Raw genomic sequence first — 22,078 nt, forward strand, 5'->3', positions numbered from 1 at the left:
CTGTCACTCAGACATTTCTCTCTGACCTTGCAATTGCCTTGTGAGGCCAACCCAAGGATCAATGATATCAGATCTCAGGCACGGCTGTTCCATCTTGAAACCAAGGAGCCCTCAGAAAGATGAAGGGAAATTACAGGATTTGAAAGTTGGGTCCCAGGAAATAAAATGTTCACTCAAGTGACTTTCAGTTCAATTAGCCAGCGTTAGGTCCTGCTTCATAATCCCCCTTTCGCACTGTTCTTTTCCTTCCATGGCACTTATCACAGTTCATAATCAGAATGTGATTCTGTCTCCTCCTTAACTGTCAACAATAAAAACACAGGGACCTTGTCCACCCTGCTCACCCCTGAGTCCTCAGCACCAAACTCCGAATCGGACCAAGCAAGCACTCAATAAAAGCTTGTTCATTCACTCAACAAATGCTTATTAATGCCCACAAAGCCAGGGACTGTACTGAGTACTGAGGAATCAGGAATGAAAAAGCTCAGGCAAGGTCCTTAAATGGGGGGGGAGGTGTGAGAGTTTTCATGGTGGAGACAAACAATAAACAAGTAAACAGATACATAAACAAAAGTGTTTATTACTACTTGCTAGGGAGAGTTCCCATTCTGACTGCACTCCTGTTCCTTACTAGGCAGCGGTATGTACATCATCAGTGAACAAAAACACTCACCCTCAAAAATCTTACCCTCAGGAGCCTACACCAAGTTCATTCCCAATTCAGGCTCCAACTCTTCCTGTTCCCTCCACCTGGGACCTTGTTCCCCCAAATTTTCCCAGGGCGGGCTCCTTCCCATTCAGGTCTCAGCCCAAGGACACCTCCTTCAAGAGGCCTCCCTGATCACCCCCACCGGAATCACCATCTCACCACCTCGGTTTACTTTCTGTGTAGCAAACATATTCCTTTTTACGTATTCTTTTGCTCAATATTTTTCCTCTGCCACCTCTGTAAGTTCTAGAAGGGCTCTGAAAGGCCTCAACAGATTTGTTCTCCTGGTTAGCCCAGTGCCTGGCACAGAGTCGGCGCTCCGAAGCATCAGATGGTCCGACCCGAGCTGATGAAAACAACGAGGAGCGTTCCTAACTAACCCCGCCAGAGCGGCTGCGGACCAGACATCCGGCGACCCTGGGCTCCAGCCCCGCTCTGCGGAAGCTCAGGCCGGATAGTGGACCTCAGCTTCCCCGCCTGGGAAATGGGGAGGACGGGGCGTCCCTGCCCAGGCATCCCCGGAAAGAAGGCCCGAGCGAAAGGCGCGATGCGGTAGCTTCGCGGTCCCGCGTCTCCCGGGCGACACTCACGTCTCGGAACTGGACCAGGCCCTTCTCGCCCAAGGCGCTGAGGCACTCGTAGGCCGTGCCGGACTGCAGGAAGAGCTGCGCCAGGCACATGGTCTCGCTTCGGAACAGGGACCCCATGGCCAGCCGGGCTGCGCCCCCGCGGGGCCCGACGGGCAGCGGGCACTCCGGGCTGCGCGGGCCCGCACGGTCAAGCCGGTACGGTCTGGGGCTCGGGCTCCTCCTGAGGCCTGGCCGCGGCCCCGCACCATGGGGCTACGGACTGCAGCAGCTGCCCCAGAACCTGCCACCGCGGCCGCCGCTCCAGTCGCCGCCACCGCCACCCGCGAAGCCCCGCCCCCCGACTGCAGCCGGTTCCGGTTCCTCCCCCCACCCACCTCCCCCACCTTGCCGGCCGACCAATGGCGCCCGGAGTTGCTGCTCACGGCTGCGGCTGCGGGGCCAACCGGCGCAAACCCCAGTGGCACTGGGGAGGCTACCCGAACCCTGCCAGACCCAGGCGGAAAACAGCCGGTCGCTCTGCGGTTGGGCGCTTTTAAAAAGGAGTTTTACTGAGTTTAAATGCCATGAAGTTCACCCAACTAGAGCATACAATTTTGTAATTTTTAGTAAAGTTACAGCTGTGCAGCCATCGTCACAATCACTTTTAGAACATTTCCATCAACCCCAGAAGTATTCCTCTTGTTCAGCTGCAGTCAGTCCCTTTCCCATCCCCAAGCTCCCGACAAGCTCCGAGAATCTTTGTCTCCAAAGATCTGCCTATCAACGGAGTTACAATTTCAAGTGGTGTTTGCGGCTGGTTCCTGCCTTTCTGGCTTCTCTCTGGGTTCCTGGCCTTTGTGAGGACCTGAAAGCAGAGTCTGATGCGCGGCACTGTAATCCTGCGGGCTGCTCTTGCCTTTTACGATCTTGCGCACAGCAGCTGCAGTGATCTCTGACAAGACGAAAATCTAATGTGAGCCTACGTAAATTTTTCCGGCACTTCTCACTGTGTTCTAAATAAAATCCAAACTTCTTACCCACGGGTGTCTAACCTCTGCCTTCCCCAAGCTCTGTTCTCCTCCCGCCCCACCTCCGCACCTGCCTTCTTTCGCTTTCCAGGTCCGTGCACTTGAACTTACTGACCCCTCTCCTCCCTCGGCCTCGAACACCTCTTCCCCCAGACCTTCTCAAAATTAGCTCCTATTGGGAGTTCCCGACGTGACCCAGAAGAAACGAACCCGACTAGTATCCATGAGGATGTGGGTCCAATCCCTGGCCTTGCTCGGTGGGTCAGCGATTCTGCGTTACCCTGAGCTGTGGTGTAGGTTGCAGCCGCAGCTCGGATCCCCTGTGGCTGTGGCGAAGGCCGGGCAGCTGTAGCTCCAATTCGACTCCTAGCCTGGTAACTTCCATATGCAGTCTGTCTGGCTCTAAAAAGAAAAAAAAGCTCCTAGGTCAAAAGTCCCTGGCTCTGAAAGGTACTTCCTGACTCCTAGCAAAAGTAGACCTACCATCCCATCCCACCATAGCCCTGTTTTATTTTCTTCATAGCACCTATCACTGAAATTATCTCATGGGTGTTTATTGCCAGTTTTCCCCACTAAACTGTGTTGTCTGGACGGAAGAAAGTCTGCAGCCACCCCCAACAGTTCACCCTCAGGGGAATTCAGAATGGAGAAAAACAGGATACTAGCCCTAGTTAAGATGCATATCAAAGAAATAATTTTGATAAGCTCAGACTCGAATCTCCCCATACATATATAAGCGCTAAAATCATTAACTTGTGGTGTGTTTTTTGTGATTAGCAGTAATCTTTTTTATTTTTTTATTTTTTTTTTTGCCTTTTTTTCACTGCTGAATGTATGACAGATAGAAGTTCCCAGGCCAGGAAATTTAAGTAAGGGAGAGACTGCCTTCCAGGCTATATTCCTCAATAAATGCCCTGAATGAAACATAACTTTCAGCTTTTAGGTTGTGCTTTTTTCTCCAGTTGACAGCTCCACCAGACAAGGGACACAGTCTTGGTATCTGCAAGTCCCAGCGCATAGTAGCCTCTCAATAAATATTTCTTAGATGCATAAATGCATGTATAAACTTAGAAAAGTCAAAACCATATAGCATGCCCCCCAATCCTGTTCTAACTGCTAAAGTAAGTTTTTCCCCTTCATAAATATAAAGTCACCCTAACAAAAGCCCACAAAATCAGGTCAAATTACTGGTTACTGGAAAATTTTAAATTTACTTTCTGGGGTTCCCATCATGGAGTAGTGAATGGAATCTGACTAGGAACCATGGGTTAAGGATCCAGCGTTGCCGTGAGCTGTGGTATAGCTCACAGACACAGGTTGGATCCATCGTTGCTGTGGCTGTGGCGTAGGCCGGCAGCTGTAGCTCTGATTAGACCTCTAGCCTGGGAACCTCCATCTGCCGCAGGTGCAACCCTAAAAAGACAAAAGACCAAATTAATTAATTAATTAATTCACTTTCTAGAGCTAGTTATACTAACTTCCATAGAAAGACTGAATTGCTGTAGTTAATCAGTTAGCATTTCCTTTCCTTTGACAAAAGATAATTTTCAACTCCTAGAGAGTGTAATGACTTTAACCCACAGAGATCCACATCAAAGAAAAAGCAGCACAGCTGGGGAGAAAGCAGTGATTCCACAGAGTAATACAAACAGTGGTGCTGGAGGGAGGATTTTTTTTTTTTGTCGAGCAGCTTCACATGGAATCTCAGTTCCCAGGCCAAAGACTGAACCAGGGCCACAGCAGTGAAAGCACAGAGTCCGAACCATTAGGCCACCAGGGAATACCCAAGGGAGTAATTTTTATGTCATTTGTTACATGTTTAATATGAATTAGGAAAAAAGAGAACGAGACTTAGAGTGGAGGTAAGATCTGAAACTCCCCTGGGAATGTTGAGTGAAGATGGAACAACACATTCTGTGTGGTGCGGGACCACAGGAGGCATCAGGAACTCAACCAAAACTTGTGAGACAGGAGAGAGTTGCTTTTCAAACTTCGGTTTATCCACAGTGCTCAACAAGGACTAAATTCATCTGGCCATGGGAGTTCCCGTCGTGGCGCAGTGATTAACGAATCCGACTAGGAACCATGAGGTTGCGGGTTCAATCCCTGCCCTTGCTCAGTGGGTTAACGATCCGGTGTTGCCGTGAGCTGTGGTGTAGGTTGCAGATGCGGCTTCGGATCCCGCGTTGCTGTGGCTCTGGCGTAGGCCAGGGGATACAGCTCCGATTGGACCCCTAGCCTGGGAACCTCCATATGCCGAGGGAGCGGCCCAAAGAAATAGCAAAAAGACTAAATAAATAAATAAATTTATCTGGCCGCCAAAGAAACCTCACAGTGATCACAGTGTGGCCACTCTAGGGCTGTGGTTGAAGACATCCCTTCTTCCTACCCCACCCGATCCCAACCCCTACTGCATCATGCTGTCTGTCCCTTCCTGGGGCCCCAGGAGAAATTTCTCTTAAGACTCAACTAAGGGAGTGCCCACTATGGCACAGTGGATTAAGAATTCAATTGCAGCAGCTTGGGTTGCTGGGGAGGCGTGGGGTGGATTCCCCAGCCCTGTGCAGTGTGTTAGGGATCCAGTGCTGCTACAGCTGCAGCATAGATCACAGCTGCAGATTCAGTCCCTGGCCCAGGAACTTCCATATGCTGTGGGTGCAGCCATTAAAAAAATAATGATAATAAAAATAGGAGTTCCCATCATGGCTCAGTGGAAATGAATCTGACTAGTATCCATGAGGACGCAGGTTCAATTCTGGGCCTTGCTCAGTGGGTTAAGGATCTGGCATGGCTGTGGCTGTGACGTGGTCTGGTGGCTACAGCCCTGATTAGACTCCTAGCCTGGGAACCTCCATATGCCATGGGTGCAGCCCTGAAAAATAAAATAAAATAAAAATATCTTTAAAAATAATAATAAAAATAAAAACTAGGGAAAAATGTCCTTCATTGAAAGCCAGCTTACTTCTAATCTGTGGATCCCATGATTCCTGTAGCTAATCATATTGGTTTTTTGTAAACTAAAGGCTAAATATGGGATCTACCTTTGGTAAATACAAGATCCTTGGCATATATCTTTGTGGGCTTGTGTTCACTTCTGGTTTTGTTTTACTTAACTCCTATTCTATTTCCTTCCCCCAATCCCCACATCCTTCTTCATCCTTTTTTTTTTTTTTTTACTTTTGTACTATATAAACTTTTTAAGACTTTAATGAATTTTTAATCTTTTCTTTGGAATAGTGGAAACTAATCAGTTCAACAGAAATATATACCAAATTTAAAGACTGACTCTCTATGATGCAAATGACATTTGGACCAAGACTCCTAAGACTTTCATAATTTGTGATGAACTCAAATTTAACAATATTTATCTCCTCAGTTGACCCTCTCATGCATTTTGCTGAGTCTGGTATAGCAGAGAGGACACCCATTCTGCATTGCTTGAACATCTGGATAGCTATATACATGAGTTAAATTTGCAGAGCACTTAATAACCTTTTCTATAAAAATAAAATAATTTATTTATTAAGCTTTTACAGAAAGGTACCCAGGAGGACAGCAAAGCCCTGAAGTAAAAACAGATGATCTGTAAGAAGTCAGATGGTAGATGGATGCCAAGCTTTGCATATTCTGGTCCAGGGGTTACTGAGGAACACAGCCAATGTGATGAAGGATACCAGGAGTAAACTCTTGGCCACACACTGACAATAAGGCTCCCCTGAAAGACAATGAATCAAATTAAGCAACGTTCTTAACTTCTTAACTTTCTGGGTAATTATTTAGGTAGAAATAAGCCAAAACATAGTGATCATTTCTAAGTGGAAGCATCAATAAAAGTTTTCTACTTAAAACTTTTCTATGTGTTTTAAGTTTTCTGTGACACATACGCTTTTTTTATTTTTATTTTTTTATTTTTTGGCCATACCTGAGACATGTGGAAGCTCCCAGGCCAGGGACTGAATCCAAACCACAGCTGTAACCTAAGCCACAGCAGTGACAACACTGGATCCTTAATCCACTGCACCACCAAAGAACTCCAAAAGTTTTTTGATTCACGTAACATAATGATAACCATTCTGGAAATATGCTTTACTCTACCTTGATAATACTGGGTCAGTGGATACAAAAGTTGCGGCCAACACACCTCATTTCTGTTACAGTCATACTCGGTAAAATTAATCTGGAATCTACAAAACATTTTAGAACATTATAATAGCTACAGCAAAGCATGCTTTTGATGAGAGGCATCAAAGCCTGATTAAAGAAATAAACTTATTTTTGAACATGTATTTATTCTGCTTCTGGCCTAACATCATTAGGTCAGCAACTGTATTACCTTGTAAGTGGACGGGGTAACTGTGCAGGTATCTTAATAAACTGGACTGATGCACTGATGGGGAAAAGGTCAGCTTCATCCTCACAAGTCAGCCCACACTGATACTGCCAGGTCACCGAGGAGAACCTGAGAAGGAAAGGTGGTACAGGCAACAGATCCACCCCTCATTTCCAATTAAGAACATCAGGGAGTTCCCACTGTGGTGCAGCAGAAATGAATCCAACTAGTATCCATAAAAACTCAGGTTCAATCCCTGACGTGCCTCAGTGGGTTGGGGATCCCGTGTTGCCATGAGCTGTGGTATAGGTCGAAGACATGGCTTGGATCCCTCATTGCTGTGGCTGTGGCATAGGCTGGCAACTGTAGCTCCAATTCAACCCCTAGCCTGGGTACTTCCATATGCCACAGGTTCGGCCCTTAAAAACAAAAACAAAAACAAACTTGACACAACAATAAGTTCTGGGATTCTCCTAAAGAAGTTTCACATTCTACAGGTGCTTTTCTTTCCCCCTTTGTATTATATAAATTTTCAAATGCACATACAAGCAGAGACAGTTACATAACAAACTTCTGTGGATCTATCACAGGCTACAGCAACCACCAACATTTTGCCAGTTCTGTTATATATTTCCTCCTCTATCATCTCATTTCACACTGGTGCTTTTGTTTTATTTATTTATTTATTGCCACACCTGCAGCATATGGAAGCTCCTGGACCAGGGATCAAAACCTTACTTCCACATGAACCCAAGCCCCTGTAGTCGGATTCTTTTTTTTTTTTTTTTTTTTTTTGGTCTTTTTGCTATTTCTTTGGGCCGCTTCTGAGGCATATGGAGGTTCCCAGGCTAGGGGTCTAATCGGAGCCATAGCCACCAGCCTACGCCAGAGCCACAGCAACACGTGACCCGAGCCGCGTCTGCAACCTACACCACAGCTCACGGCAATGCCGGATCGTTAACCCACTGAGCAAGGGCAGGGACCGAACCCTCAACCTCATGGTTCCTAGTCTGATTCATTAACCACTGCGCCACGACAGGAACTCCCGGATTCTTAAGCCATTGCACCACAGTAGGAAAAAGGTTCATGTGTTTTATCACTTCTTTCTCTCAAACAATATGATAATAACTTCAATAATGATAACAGCAGCAGCTAGTGACTTTTGAGGGCTTTCCATGTTTTTTATGCCTACCTACCATCCCTTTGCCTTGGGAACTACCCCTTTCTACTCTCAGTTGAGGGGACCAGAAGGGACTCATCTGAATCTAGGGGTGGACCCATCACCTGCTTCTGGCCAATTGAGATGTTTATTTCCCTGGCCATGGTGATTGGTACAGAAAGGAGCACATGACTGAAACTGAACAAATAAAGTCACACAGATGACTTTTGAAAAAGATGGGGAAAGGAGGTACCTTCTTTCCACTAGATTTGCTAAACTGATAAGCCTGGATTTGCTGGTGGTCACCTCTGCCATCTCTTGAGGAAAACCTTCCTCTCCTGAGGAAAGCCCACCCAAAGGAAAGAGGAGATAAAGGGGAAAAGACTCTTCCACATGGGAACCATGAGCAATGAACTAGCTGTATGTGAACTTTTTATAATTTGAACCAATAAACTCCTCTTTTGCTAAGTCAGTGTCAATTAGGACTGTCATTTAAAAGTGACAGAGGGGAGTTCCCGTAGTGGCACAGTGGTTAACGAATCCAACTAGGAACCATGAGGTTGCAGGTTCGATCCCTGCCCTTGCTCAGTGGGTTAACGATCCGGCATTGCCGTGAGCTGTGGTGTAGGTTGCAGACGCAGCTCGGATCCTGAGTTGATGTGGCTCTGGTGTAGGCTGGCAGCTACAGCTCCGATGAGACCCCTAGCCTGGGAACCTCCATATGCCACAGAAGCGGCCCAAGAAATGGCAAAAAGACAAAAAAACAAAAAAAAACAAAATAAAAGTGACAGAGGTCTGACACATGAGGTGTTATCACCATCTTACAGATAAGGAAACTGAAGTTCAGAAGAGGTTAAGTAACTGTCCAAGGTCACACAGCTCATTGTGGAATAGCCATTTTTTTAAAATTGTATTTAATTTTATTAAAATACAGTTGATTTATAATGTTGTGCCACTTTCTGCTGTACAGCAAAATGACTTAGTTACATACATATACACATTTTTTTTTATATTCCTTTCCATTATGGTTTATCCCAAGTGACTGGATATAGTTCTCTGTGCTGTACAGTAGGACCTCGTTGTCTATCCATTCTAAATGTAACAGTTTGCATCTACTAACCTCAACCTCCCAGTCCACTCCACTTCCTCCTCTTCCCCCTTGGCAACCACGAGTCTGTTTTCTATGTTCATGAGTCTGTTTCTGTTCTGCAGATCAGTTCATCTATGCCATATTTTAGATTCCACATATAACTGATATCATACGGGGACTAGCCATGATTTGAACCCGCCTGTCTGCCACTAAAATCCCTAACCACTAGGCAATATTCCCTGATCAGTATGCCAACTAATATTCATGAATTTCAAAAATGCCTAGCACTAAGCAGCCCCTTATTCATCTTTGTACCCCCTAAAATCCCTTGCAGAATCCTTTATACATAGCTTATAAGTGAAACTGAGTTTCCATTACAAATGTAGTTTATCCATATTCCATTTACAGTGTTGGTGGAACAGTGGTGAGCATAGCTGCCTTCCATATTCCATTTATACATGTAACTATATTGTTAATCATTGCAATTTGTAAATATAGCAATCAGATTCTAAGTTAGCATTTCCTTATACTTTAGAGCGCCCTCGACTTTACCAACTCTCCCCAAACTATACTTACCCGAGATGCCCTCATACCTTGTCTCTACACCGAGTATCTCCTGCTGAGTGATCCCTTCCACGGCACCAGCATCTGAGAAGAGGATGCGGATACTCAGCTGAGCAGGAACATCTGGGCAGACGCCATTGGAGCTGCTGACAGTAGGGTCTGCTCCTGTATCAGGGGCATCTGTACCTACAGAAACATTAGGTGGTGCATTTTGTTTGTTTCTTTGTTCATTTGTTTGTTTTGGCCACGGCCATGGCATGCAGAAGTTCCTAGGCCAGGGATAGAACCTGCACCACAGCAATGACAACACCGGATCCTTAACTACTAGGCCACCAGGGAACTCCTAAGTTGTGCATTTTGGAAAGAATAATTTAGTAACTGTGGTCCTACAATGCCCCAGAATGGGAATTGTTATTAGACAGGAATCACATGAATGAGGCTTTAATCTCTAACAGGCTTTAGTTATAGGTCACTCAATATCTGTCTCCCCTTGTTTCCTTGTGTTAAGTCAATTCCTGGCGCTTTAAAATCCCTGACCCTTAGTAAAACCGTAAATCATGATTCAGTTCCCAAGCTCCTCACTGAAACCCACCTGGAGTTTAACAGAAATCCCATATAATTGCAGTAAAGTGCCATGAGACTTATCCCATGCAGCCACTGTTCTAGCAAAAGCGCTATAAGACATTTAAAGTCCATTCTAACAACTTTAGTTCCTATGGATTAAATAGTTCAAAAGCAATTTCCTGATGTGTTGCCAGAGCAGTAATACAAATGGAAGAAAAAAAAGCTGAATAAGAAATTGCATTCATCCTGAAACCTGGCCCTGGGGGTAGGGTGGGGGGGAACAGCAAGATCAGTTATAGGATGTGGATGGTAAGTCTTATAGAGACTCTAGAGGGCATGACTTCACTCCTTCAGGGCGTTGGAAGGTCGGGCGACACTGTTTCCAAGTTCTTCCTTGATATATGAATTCAACATCATTTCTCTTCTGTTTATTAACCAGGATCAGGGTTGATTTTCAGCTTAGACATGAAATAGAAACTAACAGCTTCCACCTTGAAGGTGACAAAACGCCATCAGCTCTGATTTCTTACCTGACCAACTCTGGTTCTCTGTCTTGAAATTTCTCACACGTTTTACTTCTCAGGTGCTTTGCTGATCCCTTCCCTCAATCCCTCGGGCATTCCACAGCCCATCTCACTGGCCTAGATGGCAAAGCCCAACCTCTGAGTTCTGTTTCTTTATTTTTTTAAAAAAGTAAAATGGGAGTTCCTGTCATAGCACAGTGGTTAACAAATCCGACTAGGAACCATGAGGTTGCGGGTTCGGTCCCTGCCCTTGCTCAGTGGGTTAACGATCTGGCGTTGCCGTGAGCTGTGGTGTAGGTTGCAGACGCGGCTCGGATCCTGCATTGCTGTGGCTCTGGTGTAGGCCAGTGGCTACAGCTCAGATTAGACCCTTAGCCGGGGAACCTCCATATGTCGCAAGATCGGCCCTAGAAAACACAAAAAGACAAACAAACAAACAAAAAAAAAAAGTAAAATGTACCCAGCCTTGGGCAACCACTCATCTGCTTTCTATCTCTACAGGCAGGCTCGCTCTGGACATTGTATATAAGCAGAATCATATAGTATGTGCTCTTTTTACATCTGGCTCCTTTCATCTAGAATATTTCCTATTACTTTCTTTTCATTTTTTGGCCTTGCCTGAGGCATGTGGAAGTTCCCAAACCAGGGATCAAACCCGCGACACAGCATTGACCAGAGCCACCACAGTGACAACGCCGGATCCTTAACCCACTGTGCCACAAGAGAATTCCTCGCCTTGTTTTAAGTTAACAAAATTTCTTTTGTAAATTACAAAGCCAGTTCTCAACTGCCCATATTCCTGGCAGTCAAAAATTGCTATGCAGGAGTTCCCATAATGGTGCAGTGGTTAACGAATACAACTAGGAACAATGAAGTTGTGGGTTCGATCCCTGGCCTTGCTCAGTGGGTTGAGGATCCAGTGTTGCCATGAGCTGTGGTGTAGTTCGCAGACAGGGCTCGGATCCCGCATTGCTTTGGCTCTGGTGTAGGCTGGTAGCTACAGCTCCGATTAGACCCCTAGCCTGGGAACTTCCATATGCCGTGGGAGCAGTCCCAGAAAAGGCAAAAAGACCAAAAAAAAATTGCCATGCAAACTGATATGCACAGAAAATTCACAAATTTCATTAAGACTTCCTTTCCCAAAGACCGTTAGCTTGTAAAACAACTGGGCAATTTGAACTTCCTGTAGATTTCCTCTTTTTTAAAAAAAAAAGCCATCATGAATAAGAGGTAAAAGATATGAAGAGTCTACTGCCTGGAGAGCTAACCTCTGAACAAATGTCAGTTGGGCCACAGCAAAGAAAGACAGCCTGCCAGGTCAGGCTCTAAAACCACACTTGACGCTATGAAGCCATAGCAACCAAGACACACATTTTACACATATGCAGCTCTGACTTACGTATTATTTCAAGCCAGTCATTGTTGAGATTGTTGTAATGGGAGTTGCCTCTCATTGCAACATGAGTTGCTTGTATTAATGAATCAAGGAGTTCAACAGCATTCTCCCTGCAAGTAAGGAAGACATTGCTCAGCAGGTCTCGTCCTGAAGTCCTTGCAGAGCGTGTCCAGGCTGTGCCTGATGGATGCCTAAACAGAAAACTGCAAACAGACATGGCTGGGAGCCTTACCTCTCTCAGGTGGGCTTCCCAGGATGAACCTTAGCAGCTAAGGTAGGACACATAGAAGCAAGCTTTCACTTTGGACTTAAAATGTTAGTAACTTATGTTAGTATCACATGGTTTCCAGGCTCCTTTGAGGACCAGAGAACTTGGGAGGTAGGATCACGGATCAAGTTACCAGGGTAAATTCACAGGCCAGAGTGACCCAAGGGTAAAAGGAACCTAAATATGTAGCTAGAAGTTTGAGCTATAAAATTAGGCAAAGATTAGGAATTGGAATTTAGCATCTCGCCTTTCCAGGAACATCACTGGCGGTACAAATCTAATGAACCACAAGGGAATGACTGACGGTGGGCTCAGGCCTCACACCCTGTTATCAGAAGCCACTGCGGGTAACTTCTACCCACAGTTCTTCCCTTCTCAACATCTCCCCCATCTCTTCCCTCTCCTCAAAGAACTGCACCACGTGGGCTATATTTCAGATGGAACAGGTGTGAGAATACACGCAATCAGAACCACAAGGAGAGGAGTTCCCATCATGGCTCAGTAGTAACAAACCCGACCTGTATCCATGAGGATACAGGTCCGATTCCTGGCCTCGCTCAGTGGGTTAAGGATCTGGCATTGCTGTGAGCTGTGGTGTAGGTCGCAGATGTGGCTCAGATCTGGCATTTCTGTGGCTGTGGCATAGGCCAGCAACTGCAGCTCTGATTCGACCCCTAGCCTGGGAACTTTCAAATGCCGTGGATGCAGCCTTAAAAAGCAAAAAGAAAAAAAAAAAAAAAAAAAAAGGAAAGACAAATATCATATGTTATCACTTACCTGTGGAATCTAAAAAAAGATGATACAAAGGAACTTATTTACAAAACAGAAACAGACTCACAGACAAAGAAAACAAACTTATGGTTACCCAAGGGGATAGAAGGGGCGGCAGGGGGGTGGGGATAAACTAGGAGTCTGGGATTAACACACACATACTACTATATACGCAATATGTAAACAACAAGGACCTACTATATAGCACAGGGGACTATAGTCGATACCTTATAATAACCTCTAATGGAAAAGAATCTGAAGAATAGGAGTTCCCATCGTGGCGCAAGGAAACAAATCTGACTAGGAACCATGAGGTTTCGGGCTGGATCCCTGGCCTTGCTCAGTGAGTTAAGGATCCAGTGTTGCCGTGGGCTGTGGTGTAGGTCACAGACAAAGCTCAGATCTTGCGTTGCTGTGGTTGTGCTGTAGATGGGCAGCTGTACCTCTGACTAGACCCCCAGCCCGGAAACCTCCATATGCTGTGGGTATGGCCCTAAAAAGCATAAAAAATTAAAAAAAAAAAAAGAATCTAAGGAATGTATAACTGAATCACTTTGCTCTACACTTGAAATTAATAAACATTGTAAATTAGCTAAACTTAAATAAAAAATTTATAAAAACAAAAGGTATTTTTATTATTTATTTTATTTTATTTTGCTTTTTAGGGCTGCACTCACGGGATGTGGAGGTTCCTAGGCTAGGGGTCGAATCAGAGCTGTAGTCACCAGCCTACACCACAGCCACAGCAATGCAGGATCCGAGCCACATCTGTGACCTACACCACAGCTCACAGCAATACTGGATTCTTAACCCACTGAGCGAGGCCAGGGATCAAACCTGTGTCCTCACAGATGCTAGTCAGATTCATTAACCACTGAACCACAATGGGAACTCCTAAAAACAAAATATGTTTTTAAAACTACAAGGGAGTTCCCTGGTAGCCTAAGGGTTAAGGACTTGGCATTGTCACTGCTATGGCTTGGGTCACTGCTGTGGTGCAGTTTCAACCCCTAGCTCAGTAACTTTCACATGCCATGGGAATAGCCAAAAAACAAACAAATAAAAAATCCACAAGGAGATGCCACTTCACACCTACTAGGATGGCTATTATCCAAAATATGGAAAGTAACAAGTGCTGGCAAGGATGTAGAGAAATTGGAGCCCTTTCACATTGTTGGTAGGAAAATAAAATGGTACAGCTGCTGTGGGAAACAATATGGCAGTTTCTAAAAAAATTAAACATGGAATTACCATATGACCCAGTGATTCCATTTCTACGTATATGCCTAAAAGAACTGAAATGAGGTGTTCAAAAAAAACTGATCCATGAATCTTCATAGCACTATTCATAACAGCCAAACACACCAAATGTCCACAACTAACGAATGCATAAACAAAACAGAGTATATCCATACAAGGAAATCTGATTCAGCCATGAAAAATTATGAAGTACTGATACAGGGTACAACATGGGTGAACCCCCAAAACAGGATGCTAAGTGAAGGAAGCCAGACATAAAGTCACATAGGTTTGATTCCATTTATATGAAATATTCAGAATAGGTAAATCCATAGAGACAGAACACAGATTGGTTACTGCCAGAGCTGTAAGGAGGGAGGAATAGAGAATGACTACCAAAGGGTACAGGATTCACTTTGCAGAGATGAAAATGTTTTGGAACGAAACAGAGGTGGTGGTTGCATAACATCATGAATGTACAAAATGCCACTGTTCACTTTAAAATGATTATGTTGGAGTTCCCATTGTGGTACAGCGGGTTAAGAATTTAACTGCAGTGGCTCAGGTCACTGCAGAGGTGAGGGTTTGATCCCTGGCCTGGCACAGTGGGTTAAAGGCTCTGGCATTGCTATAGCTGCAGCGTAGGATGCAGCTGTGGCTCAGATTCGATCCCTGGCCCACGGAACTTCCATGTGCCATAAAAATAAACAAAAGAATGAATATGCTGTGTGAATTTCACCTCAATTTTTAAAAAAAGAATGTATAGGAGTTCCCGTTATGGCGCAGCGGAAATGAATCCAGCTAGGAACCATGAGGTTTCAGGTTCGATCCCTAGCTTCACTCAGTGGGTTAAGGATCCGGCATTGCCATGAGCTGTGGTGTAGGTTGCAGATGCGGTTCAGATATGGTGTTGCTGTGGCTCTGGTGGAGGCTGGTGGCAACAGCTCCGATTAGACCCCTAGCCGGGGAACTTCCATATGCCTCGGGTGCAGCCCTCAAAAAGACAAAAGAAAAAAAAAGAAAAAAGAATGTGTGTGTGTATATATATATCCATAAATTTTCCAAATGCCACCCAGACAATAAGGCGGAAAATTCTTTATACATCATGTAATAGAATGCTTAAGAATTTTTCACATTTTTATTTTTATTGCCTTTTTAGGGCCACACCTGAAGCATATGGAGGTTCCCAGGCTAAGGGTCAAATGGGGGCTATAGCCACTGGCCTTCACTACAGCCAGAGCAGCGCAGGATCTGGGCCTCGTCTGTGACCTGCACCACAGCTCACAGCAACACTGGATCCATAACCCACCAAGCGAGGCCAGGGATCAAACCTGCATCCTCATGGATGCTAGTCGGGTTTGTTAACCGCTGAGCCACGACGGGAACTTCAAGAAATTCTTTACATGTTAATCACAACAACCATACTTGGCTCTCATTCTTTTTCTTTTTCTTTTTCTTTTTTTTTTTTTAGGGCTGCACCCACAGCACATAGAAGTTCCCAGTTAGGGGTCTAATCGGAGTTGCTACCACTGGCCTCCACCAGAGCCACAGCAACACCAGATCTGCAACCTACATACACCACAGCTTATGGCAATGCCGGATCCTTAACCCACTGAGCAAGGCCAGGGATCAAACCTGAACCTCATGGTTCCTAGTCAAATTAGTTTCCGCTTCGCCACGACGGGAACTCTGGAAGTTTGTATTTATACTATCACTTTTTTTTTTTAATGAGAGTTGCAAAGTTTCCTTCAGGTTCTCTTTTTTTTTTTTTTTTTTTTTTTTGTATTTTTTTTTTTTTTTCTTTTTTGCCACACAGGCAGTATGTGGGAATTCCTGGGCCAGGGATTGAACCTATACTGCACAGCAGCAGAGCCACAAGGTGAGAACGGAGGATCCTCAACCTGCTAGGCCATCAGAGAACTCCCTACTAACACATTTATATAAGTATATTTTTGGCCATGCCCATGGCATGTGGAAGTTCCCAGGCCAGGGATCAAAGCCGGGCCACAGCAGTGACAACACCAAATCCATGACCCACTGAGCACAAGGGAACTCCTTTTTTTCACCCTGTTGTTTTAAGTATTCTTGTGGTGAATTAAATTTAAGCAAACCACTCAAAATGCAGGTAAATTTATCAGTGAGACACTCACCTGAGCTGAGTACAGTTTTCATTCATTCCAACTTGTAAAAGGCACCCAGATAGCGCATTTTCTCCAAATAAAATAGGTTTGAGAGTTGCTGATGTACATAAACCCCTTCCAGCTATAAAATAAAAAGATTATCCTCCAACTATTTTTGCAAAATAAAAGGAAGCAAAAGATCTACTTCAAAGTTTTCTTTCAAGAGAGCACACAATAAGCAGAAATAAAGTTTCCAGTTTTTGAGAACTGAGGCCATTGTTACTCTAATCCTCTGAGAGCTGAACAAAGGCGTCTTTCTTATCGAAATACCTGGGAGAGGATAAACGGTTTATTCTGATCCTGAAATTTAATGCCCTCTGGCAGATGTGGGTAATTACCACTGATGCAGATTTCCCAAGATCTGAATTGAAACTAATCTCATGTCTCCTATTAGCTCCATACTAAGCTAATCAATGACAATGGACTCTCGGGGGCAATTTCATATTTAAATCTTAACTTTTTTTTAGGAAGGAAGGGAGGGAGGGGGGAAAGCTGCAAAGCAGGGAAAACAACCACTCCCAGGCTAAATAAATAAACTGGGCTTTAATGTAATTGATTACTTAATCAGATGCAAAATATAGTAATATTTCCAATTCTAGGTCACCAGAGACCTACCAAACCACATTACCTGATTGCCAAAGGTATAAAGTTGTGACATTATTCTTCCTGTTGGTGTTTAGAGCTCGAATAGGCTTGCCAAGTTGGTAACCTAGCCAAACACAACACAGGAGAGTGAGCATCTGTCCTCCCAAAGTTATTCCAACACAACCGGTGGTAACTAATCAAACAACAGAAAGGAGGAATCCACAAGGAAAGGCAGTATGCAGGCAAAGCTTTTCAGAATACCCTTGAGAGAAGGATGCCACCTTCATTTGTTTCATTGGTGTTGTTTTGGTTTGGTTTGGTTTTTGCTGGAGTATAGTTGATATACCATGTTGTGTTAGCTTCAGGTGTACAGCAAAGTGATTCAGTTATACATATATTCTTTTTCAGATTCTAAAACAAAAACGTCCCTGTGGTTTTTTTTTTTTTTAAATACATTCTCTTTTTTTGGCCGCGTGCCTGAGACATGTGGAAGTTCCTGGACCAGGGATTAAACCAGTGCCATACTAGCAATCTAAGACGCTACAGTGACAAACCTGAATCCTTAACCTGCTGAGCCACCAGGGAACTCCTGAATACATTTTTAAAGTAAAATCTGAAAAGTGAAAAGTAGGAGGGAGGTCAGTCTTGGATCTCTCACCTTGGAGAACAACAAGCAGCTGAGCAGGCCGGTTCCTGAATGCTTGTGGAGTGATCAGCATTATCTGCTTATCACAGGGGCTCCTAAGGGAAACTAAAACCAAAGTAATCTTCCGTGGAATCTTTCTCCAGTAAACCAGTTCAACCTCAAGGTCTGATTTAGGTCCTTTTCCCATTCATCTCCTGTTAATCCAGCTTATTGTTTCCATCATTTTAATATGAAAAAGTCACAAGTACAGAAAAGTTGAAAGTAATAACGTGAACCTCACTCAATACAGCCAACCCTTAAAATCAACAACTGCCCATATTTAGCTGTATTTGTCTTATCTACATTACCTAAGCATATACATTTGGGGGGAGAGGTAGGACCATTTGAAAATAAGTTGTGGACATCATGACACTTCATCCCCAAAAGTTCCATCGTTCATCTCTGAAATTAAGGTTATTCCCCAATGTCACCATTATGCAAGTATTTCTCCTAAGAAAAATTATTAATAATCCCTTTATCATATCATATCCAATTCATGCTCCTATTTCTTCCTGTCCCCCCCCCCAGATGTGTTTTTTTTTTTTTTCCTTATATGGCGACACCCATAGCATATGGAAGTTCCCAGGCAAGAGTCGATTTGGAGCTACAGCTGCCGGCCTACGCCACAGTCACAGCAACACAGGATTTGAGCTGCTTCTGTGACCTACACCACAGCAATGCCTGATCCTTAACCCACTAAGCAAAGCTAGGAATTGAATCCACATCCTAGTGGATACTAGTCAGGTTCTTAACCCACTGAGCCACAATGGGAACTCCCCCAAAATGTTTTGGCACTGTTTTTACAAAATCAGGATGCAATCAAGGTTCATGCACAGTGTTTATGTCTCAGGCCACTGGTCCGCCCCTGCCCCCCTGCACTTCACGCTCACATCTGCCTCCTTGGCTCCCCCCAGGTCATTCCTTTTCACCCTTTCCAATTATCTGCTCCTCAAGGCACAGTCTCCTCCATGCTGCCCAGAGCGGTGACTCATCCAGGGCAGGGCTCTGACTTGCTCTCCCTCTGTGAGAAGAGAAGCTGGCATGTGCTGGACACACAACACTGTTCCTGAGTGATGAGAGGTCTGGGTTAGCCATCAACATTCTATTCCTCTGAATCCTAGAGTAACTGTCCCTAAGTCCTGTGCACATTAATCATCCTGGATTGGAGTTCCCTGGTGGCCTAGCAGTTAAGGATCTGGCATTGTCACTGCTATGGCTCTGGTTACTACCGTGGTGCAGGTTTATTCCCTGGCCCAGGAACTCCTGCATGCCATGAGCACAGCCAAAAAAAAAAAAAAATATATATATATATATATATATATATATATACATATATTTCAATAAAATTTTTTAAAAACTGTATTTCCAGAAAAAAAATTATTTAATTATCTTGGATTGTTCATTGTTGTTTCCTTGACTTGGTGCTGTCATTCCAAAGAAGAGAGTCAATTCCTCAAGGACAGGGCCCAGGTGGTGCAGTCCTCTGAAAACCCTGTCAACCCTCAGAAAGTGTTAGAGAGACAATGGCTCTATACTCACAAGTTGTTTCGCTGCCTGATCAGTTCTGGCTCTTAAGCAGTTTACTCTTTTTTGACAAGCATGTCAACATTTTTCCCTTATTCTGACAGTGTTTCTCAGAAATCTTGTGAAATTAAGTCAGTGAAATAAAAACTCTTAGATTCCAGGAGCCTACTTTCAAAGCCACCAATAAACTCCAAACTCCACATTAGCAAGTATATTAAAATCTGATTTAACAGAAAACAAGTATGTATATGTATATATAGATGTGTGTGTGTATATACATACATATAAAATGGATCATGTATAACTAAATCAGTATATATAAATATTGAAGAGCATGAAAAATAAGGCTATTTAAAAGTAAAAAAAGTTGTTCCTTCATGATTAATTACTGCCTGATGAAGGATAGTAAAAGGGGGGAGAATTTTTTTTTTAGAAAAAATGATAGGTTTATTGAACAAATATTTACTGAACACCTACTCTGGTCTAAGCCAGTGTTGTCCAATGGAAATATAATGCAAACTTCATGTTTGATTTTAGAATAACTATAGCAGTGTCTCTGCTGTGGCAGTAGCTTAATCCCTGGCCTAGGAACTTCCACATGTCTTGGGCATGTGGCCAAAAGAAAATAATGTATTCAAAAAGTGCACAGTCCCTGCTGAAGTCTCTCCCTGGATTGCAGTTTAGGAACCCACCAACTGCAGCTTATTTAAAAAAAAATTAATTTCACCAACACTTCAAATGCCTTACCTCTTTTTCAAAAGACCAGTAGCTAAAAAGTTTTGTTGCCTGCATTTACAATATACAGTTTATGTAAGAAAATTAAGTAGTTATCAGAAAAAAACTCAGTGTCACAAAGTGACACTGTGTCTTTATTTTTAAAGACAAAGGTCTGAGTCACAAACTAAAATTGGAGAGAATGGAGTTCCCGTCGTGGTGCAGTGGAAACGAATCCAACTAGGAACCATGCGGTAGAGGGTTCGATCCCTGGCCTCGCTCAGTGAGTTAAGGATCCGGCATTGCTGTGAGCTGTGGTGCAGGTCATAGACACAGCTTGGATCTGGCGTTGCTGGGGCTGTGGCGTAGGCCGGCAGCTGTAGGTCCGATTCAAACCCTACCCTGGGAACCTCCATATGCCACGAGTGCAGCCCTAAAAAGCAAAAATAAACAAATAAATAAAAATAAAAAATTGAAAAAAAAAATTGGAGAGAGTTATTTATAATCACCCTTACAGTGTAGGAGTATTGAACCAAAATACGTTTGTGAGATCGGTGATTGACATCCACTACCTCACCTGGATTTCCAGATGATTCCATCTCAGTACCACTGTTAGAGCTTAAAAATTTTACTGAAAATCTCTGTGTCATGATCCCTAGAAAAAAATAAATAAATAAAAATACGATGTCACATTTCACTAGAAAAAGAAATGACCCCTCATAGTGTTATTCTCTTTACAACTACATTCCGATGTGCAAAAAAAAAAAAAAAAAAAAAAAAAAAAAAAAAGAATTCTATGATTCAATCATGAATACAAATAAGAAAAACAAGTCTGAATTAGTCTATCTGTTATAATTACCACAGTCATGAAGAAAGCAAAAAAATAAACTGAGAGCATTCTTGCTGCCCTCCACAAAGTTACCTTTCTGGTGGACATTAATTTCTGCCCTAATAATTTTGACATCTATTTCACTGATTGTATTATTATTCCATCTGAAAATATAATGTTCTTCCACATTCACGTTCCTGGCGGCTGGTCCACTACTCAAAAGTGTTTCTGCAAAGAAAGCAATATTTTCATAAATTAAAGGCCTTCTTTGGGCTTAAGCCTATTACTGGTGGTTTTCTCTGCCTGGGTGGCCTTCCCCCCACACCCAACCCCACCCTGCCTACCCAACTCCCCAACACAACAGGGTCAACTTTTCCTCTGAAGGCCTTCCCCAGGCCTCCACCCAAGTCAGCAGAGCCACCTCCTCTACACCATCTCAACATCCTGAGTGAAGTTTCTCCCTTTCATGCCTACATCCTGGGTGCCTGGTTCATAGCTCAATATGGAACACGCTTGGAAGAATGTTAAGTGAAAGATTACACAATGACAGCTCTTGGAGTTCCCACTGTGGAACTGGGTCAGTGGCTTCTCTGCAGTGCTGGGCCACAAGTTTGATCCCTGGCCTGACCCAGTGGGTTAAAGTATCTGGCACTGCAGTAGCTGTGGTGTAGGTTGGAGCTGCAGCTTGGATCTGATCCCTGGCCTGGAAACTCCATATGTCACAGGGTGGCCAAAAAGGAAAAAAGAAAAAAACAAAAAACAGAATGTCAGCTCTGTAAGAGCAGGGATGTGCCTCTAGTACACTACTATATTGTACCAATATCTGATGAAGTAAAGAATGAGTTCAAGAATTACAACATGTTGAAACACAAGTAGTATCCTTTATTAAAAACTAAAGACCCCAGGAGTTCTCATTGTGGCACAGCAGAAATGAATCCGACTAGTATCCACGAGGACATGGGTTCAATCCCTGGCCTCTCTCAGTGGGTTAAGAATCTGACATTGCCAAGAGCTGTGGTGTAGGTCTCAGATGCAGCTTAGATCCAGCATTGCTGTGGCTGTGGTGTAGGCTGGCAGCTGCAGTTCGGATTCAACCCCTAGCCTGGTAATTTCCACATACTGTGGGTGTGGCCCTTTAAAAAAAAAAAAAGTGTTGGTAATATTGGCCAAGTTCTAAGTACCTTATTTGGCTGCATCACAATCAAAATTTAATTATCAAAAAAAGGAAAAGCAAGCAAGAAGTGAAAATGCTAGATCTGGAGTTACCGTTGCAGCTCAGCAGAAATGAATCTAACATCCATGAGGATGCAGATCTGATCCCTGGGCTTGCTCAGTGGGTTAAGGATCCAG

General features: G+C 43.8%; 2 protein-coding genes across 10 annotated transcripts in view; both read right to left on the bottom strand.

Annotated features, from left to right (window-relative positions):
* ATP6V0A2 (ATPase H+ transporting V0 subunit a2) overlaps positions 1-1,644 on the bottom strand; it is a 47,298-nt gene extending 45,654 nt beyond the window's left edge. The window contains exon 1 of one of the 2 annotated variants that reach the window (XM_021072229.1): positions 1,300-1,642. In XM_021072229.1, coding sequence (XP_020927888.1) covers positions 1,300-1,416 — 117 coding nt within the window. In that variant the 5' untranslated portion in view covers positions 1,417-1,642. Of the gene's footprint in view, positions 1-1,299 lie in introns of both variants that reach the window. The other variant, XM_013982778.2, reaches the window with a different exon arrangement.
* The window catches only part of TCTN2 (tectonic family member 2), a 31,216-nt gene continuing 14,932 nt past the window's right edge, over positions 5,795-22,078 (bottom strand). For 3 of the 8 annotated variants that reach the window (XM_013982781.2, XM_013982779.2, XM_013982780.2), the window contains exons 10-19: positions 20,822-20,956; positions 20,477-20,554; positions 17,635-17,727; positions 17,020-17,100; positions 16,362-16,473; positions 11,937-12,043; positions 9,479-9,635; positions 6,640-6,765; positions 6,402-6,490; positions 5,795-6,021 (exon numbers count right to left, since the gene is read on the bottom strand). In XM_013982781.2, the coding sequence (XP_013838235.1) occupies positions 5,900-6,021; positions 6,402-6,490; positions 6,640-6,765; positions 9,479-9,635; positions 11,937-12,043; positions 16,362-16,473; positions 17,020-17,100; positions 17,635-17,727; positions 20,477-20,554; positions 20,822-20,956 (1,100 nt within the window). In that variant the 3' untranslated portion in view covers positions 5,795-5,899. The remainder of the gene's footprint in view (positions 6,022-6,401; positions 6,491-6,639; positions 6,766-9,478; positions 9,636-11,936; positions 12,044-16,361; positions 16,474-17,019; positions 17,101-17,634; positions 17,728-20,476; positions 20,555-20,821; positions 20,957-22,078) is intronic. The other 5 variants (XM_005670579.3, XM_003359085.4, XM_021072255.1 and 2 more) reach the window with 4 other exon arrangements.

Source organism: Sus scrofa, chromosome 14 (genome assembly GCF_000003025.6).
Source record: "Sus scrofa isolate TJ Tabasco breed Duroc chromosome 14, Sscrofa11.1, whole genome shotgun sequence".
In the NCBI taxonomy this organism is placed as follows: domain Eukaryota; kingdom Metazoa; phylum Chordata; class Mammalia; order Artiodactyla; family Suidae; genus Sus; species Sus scrofa.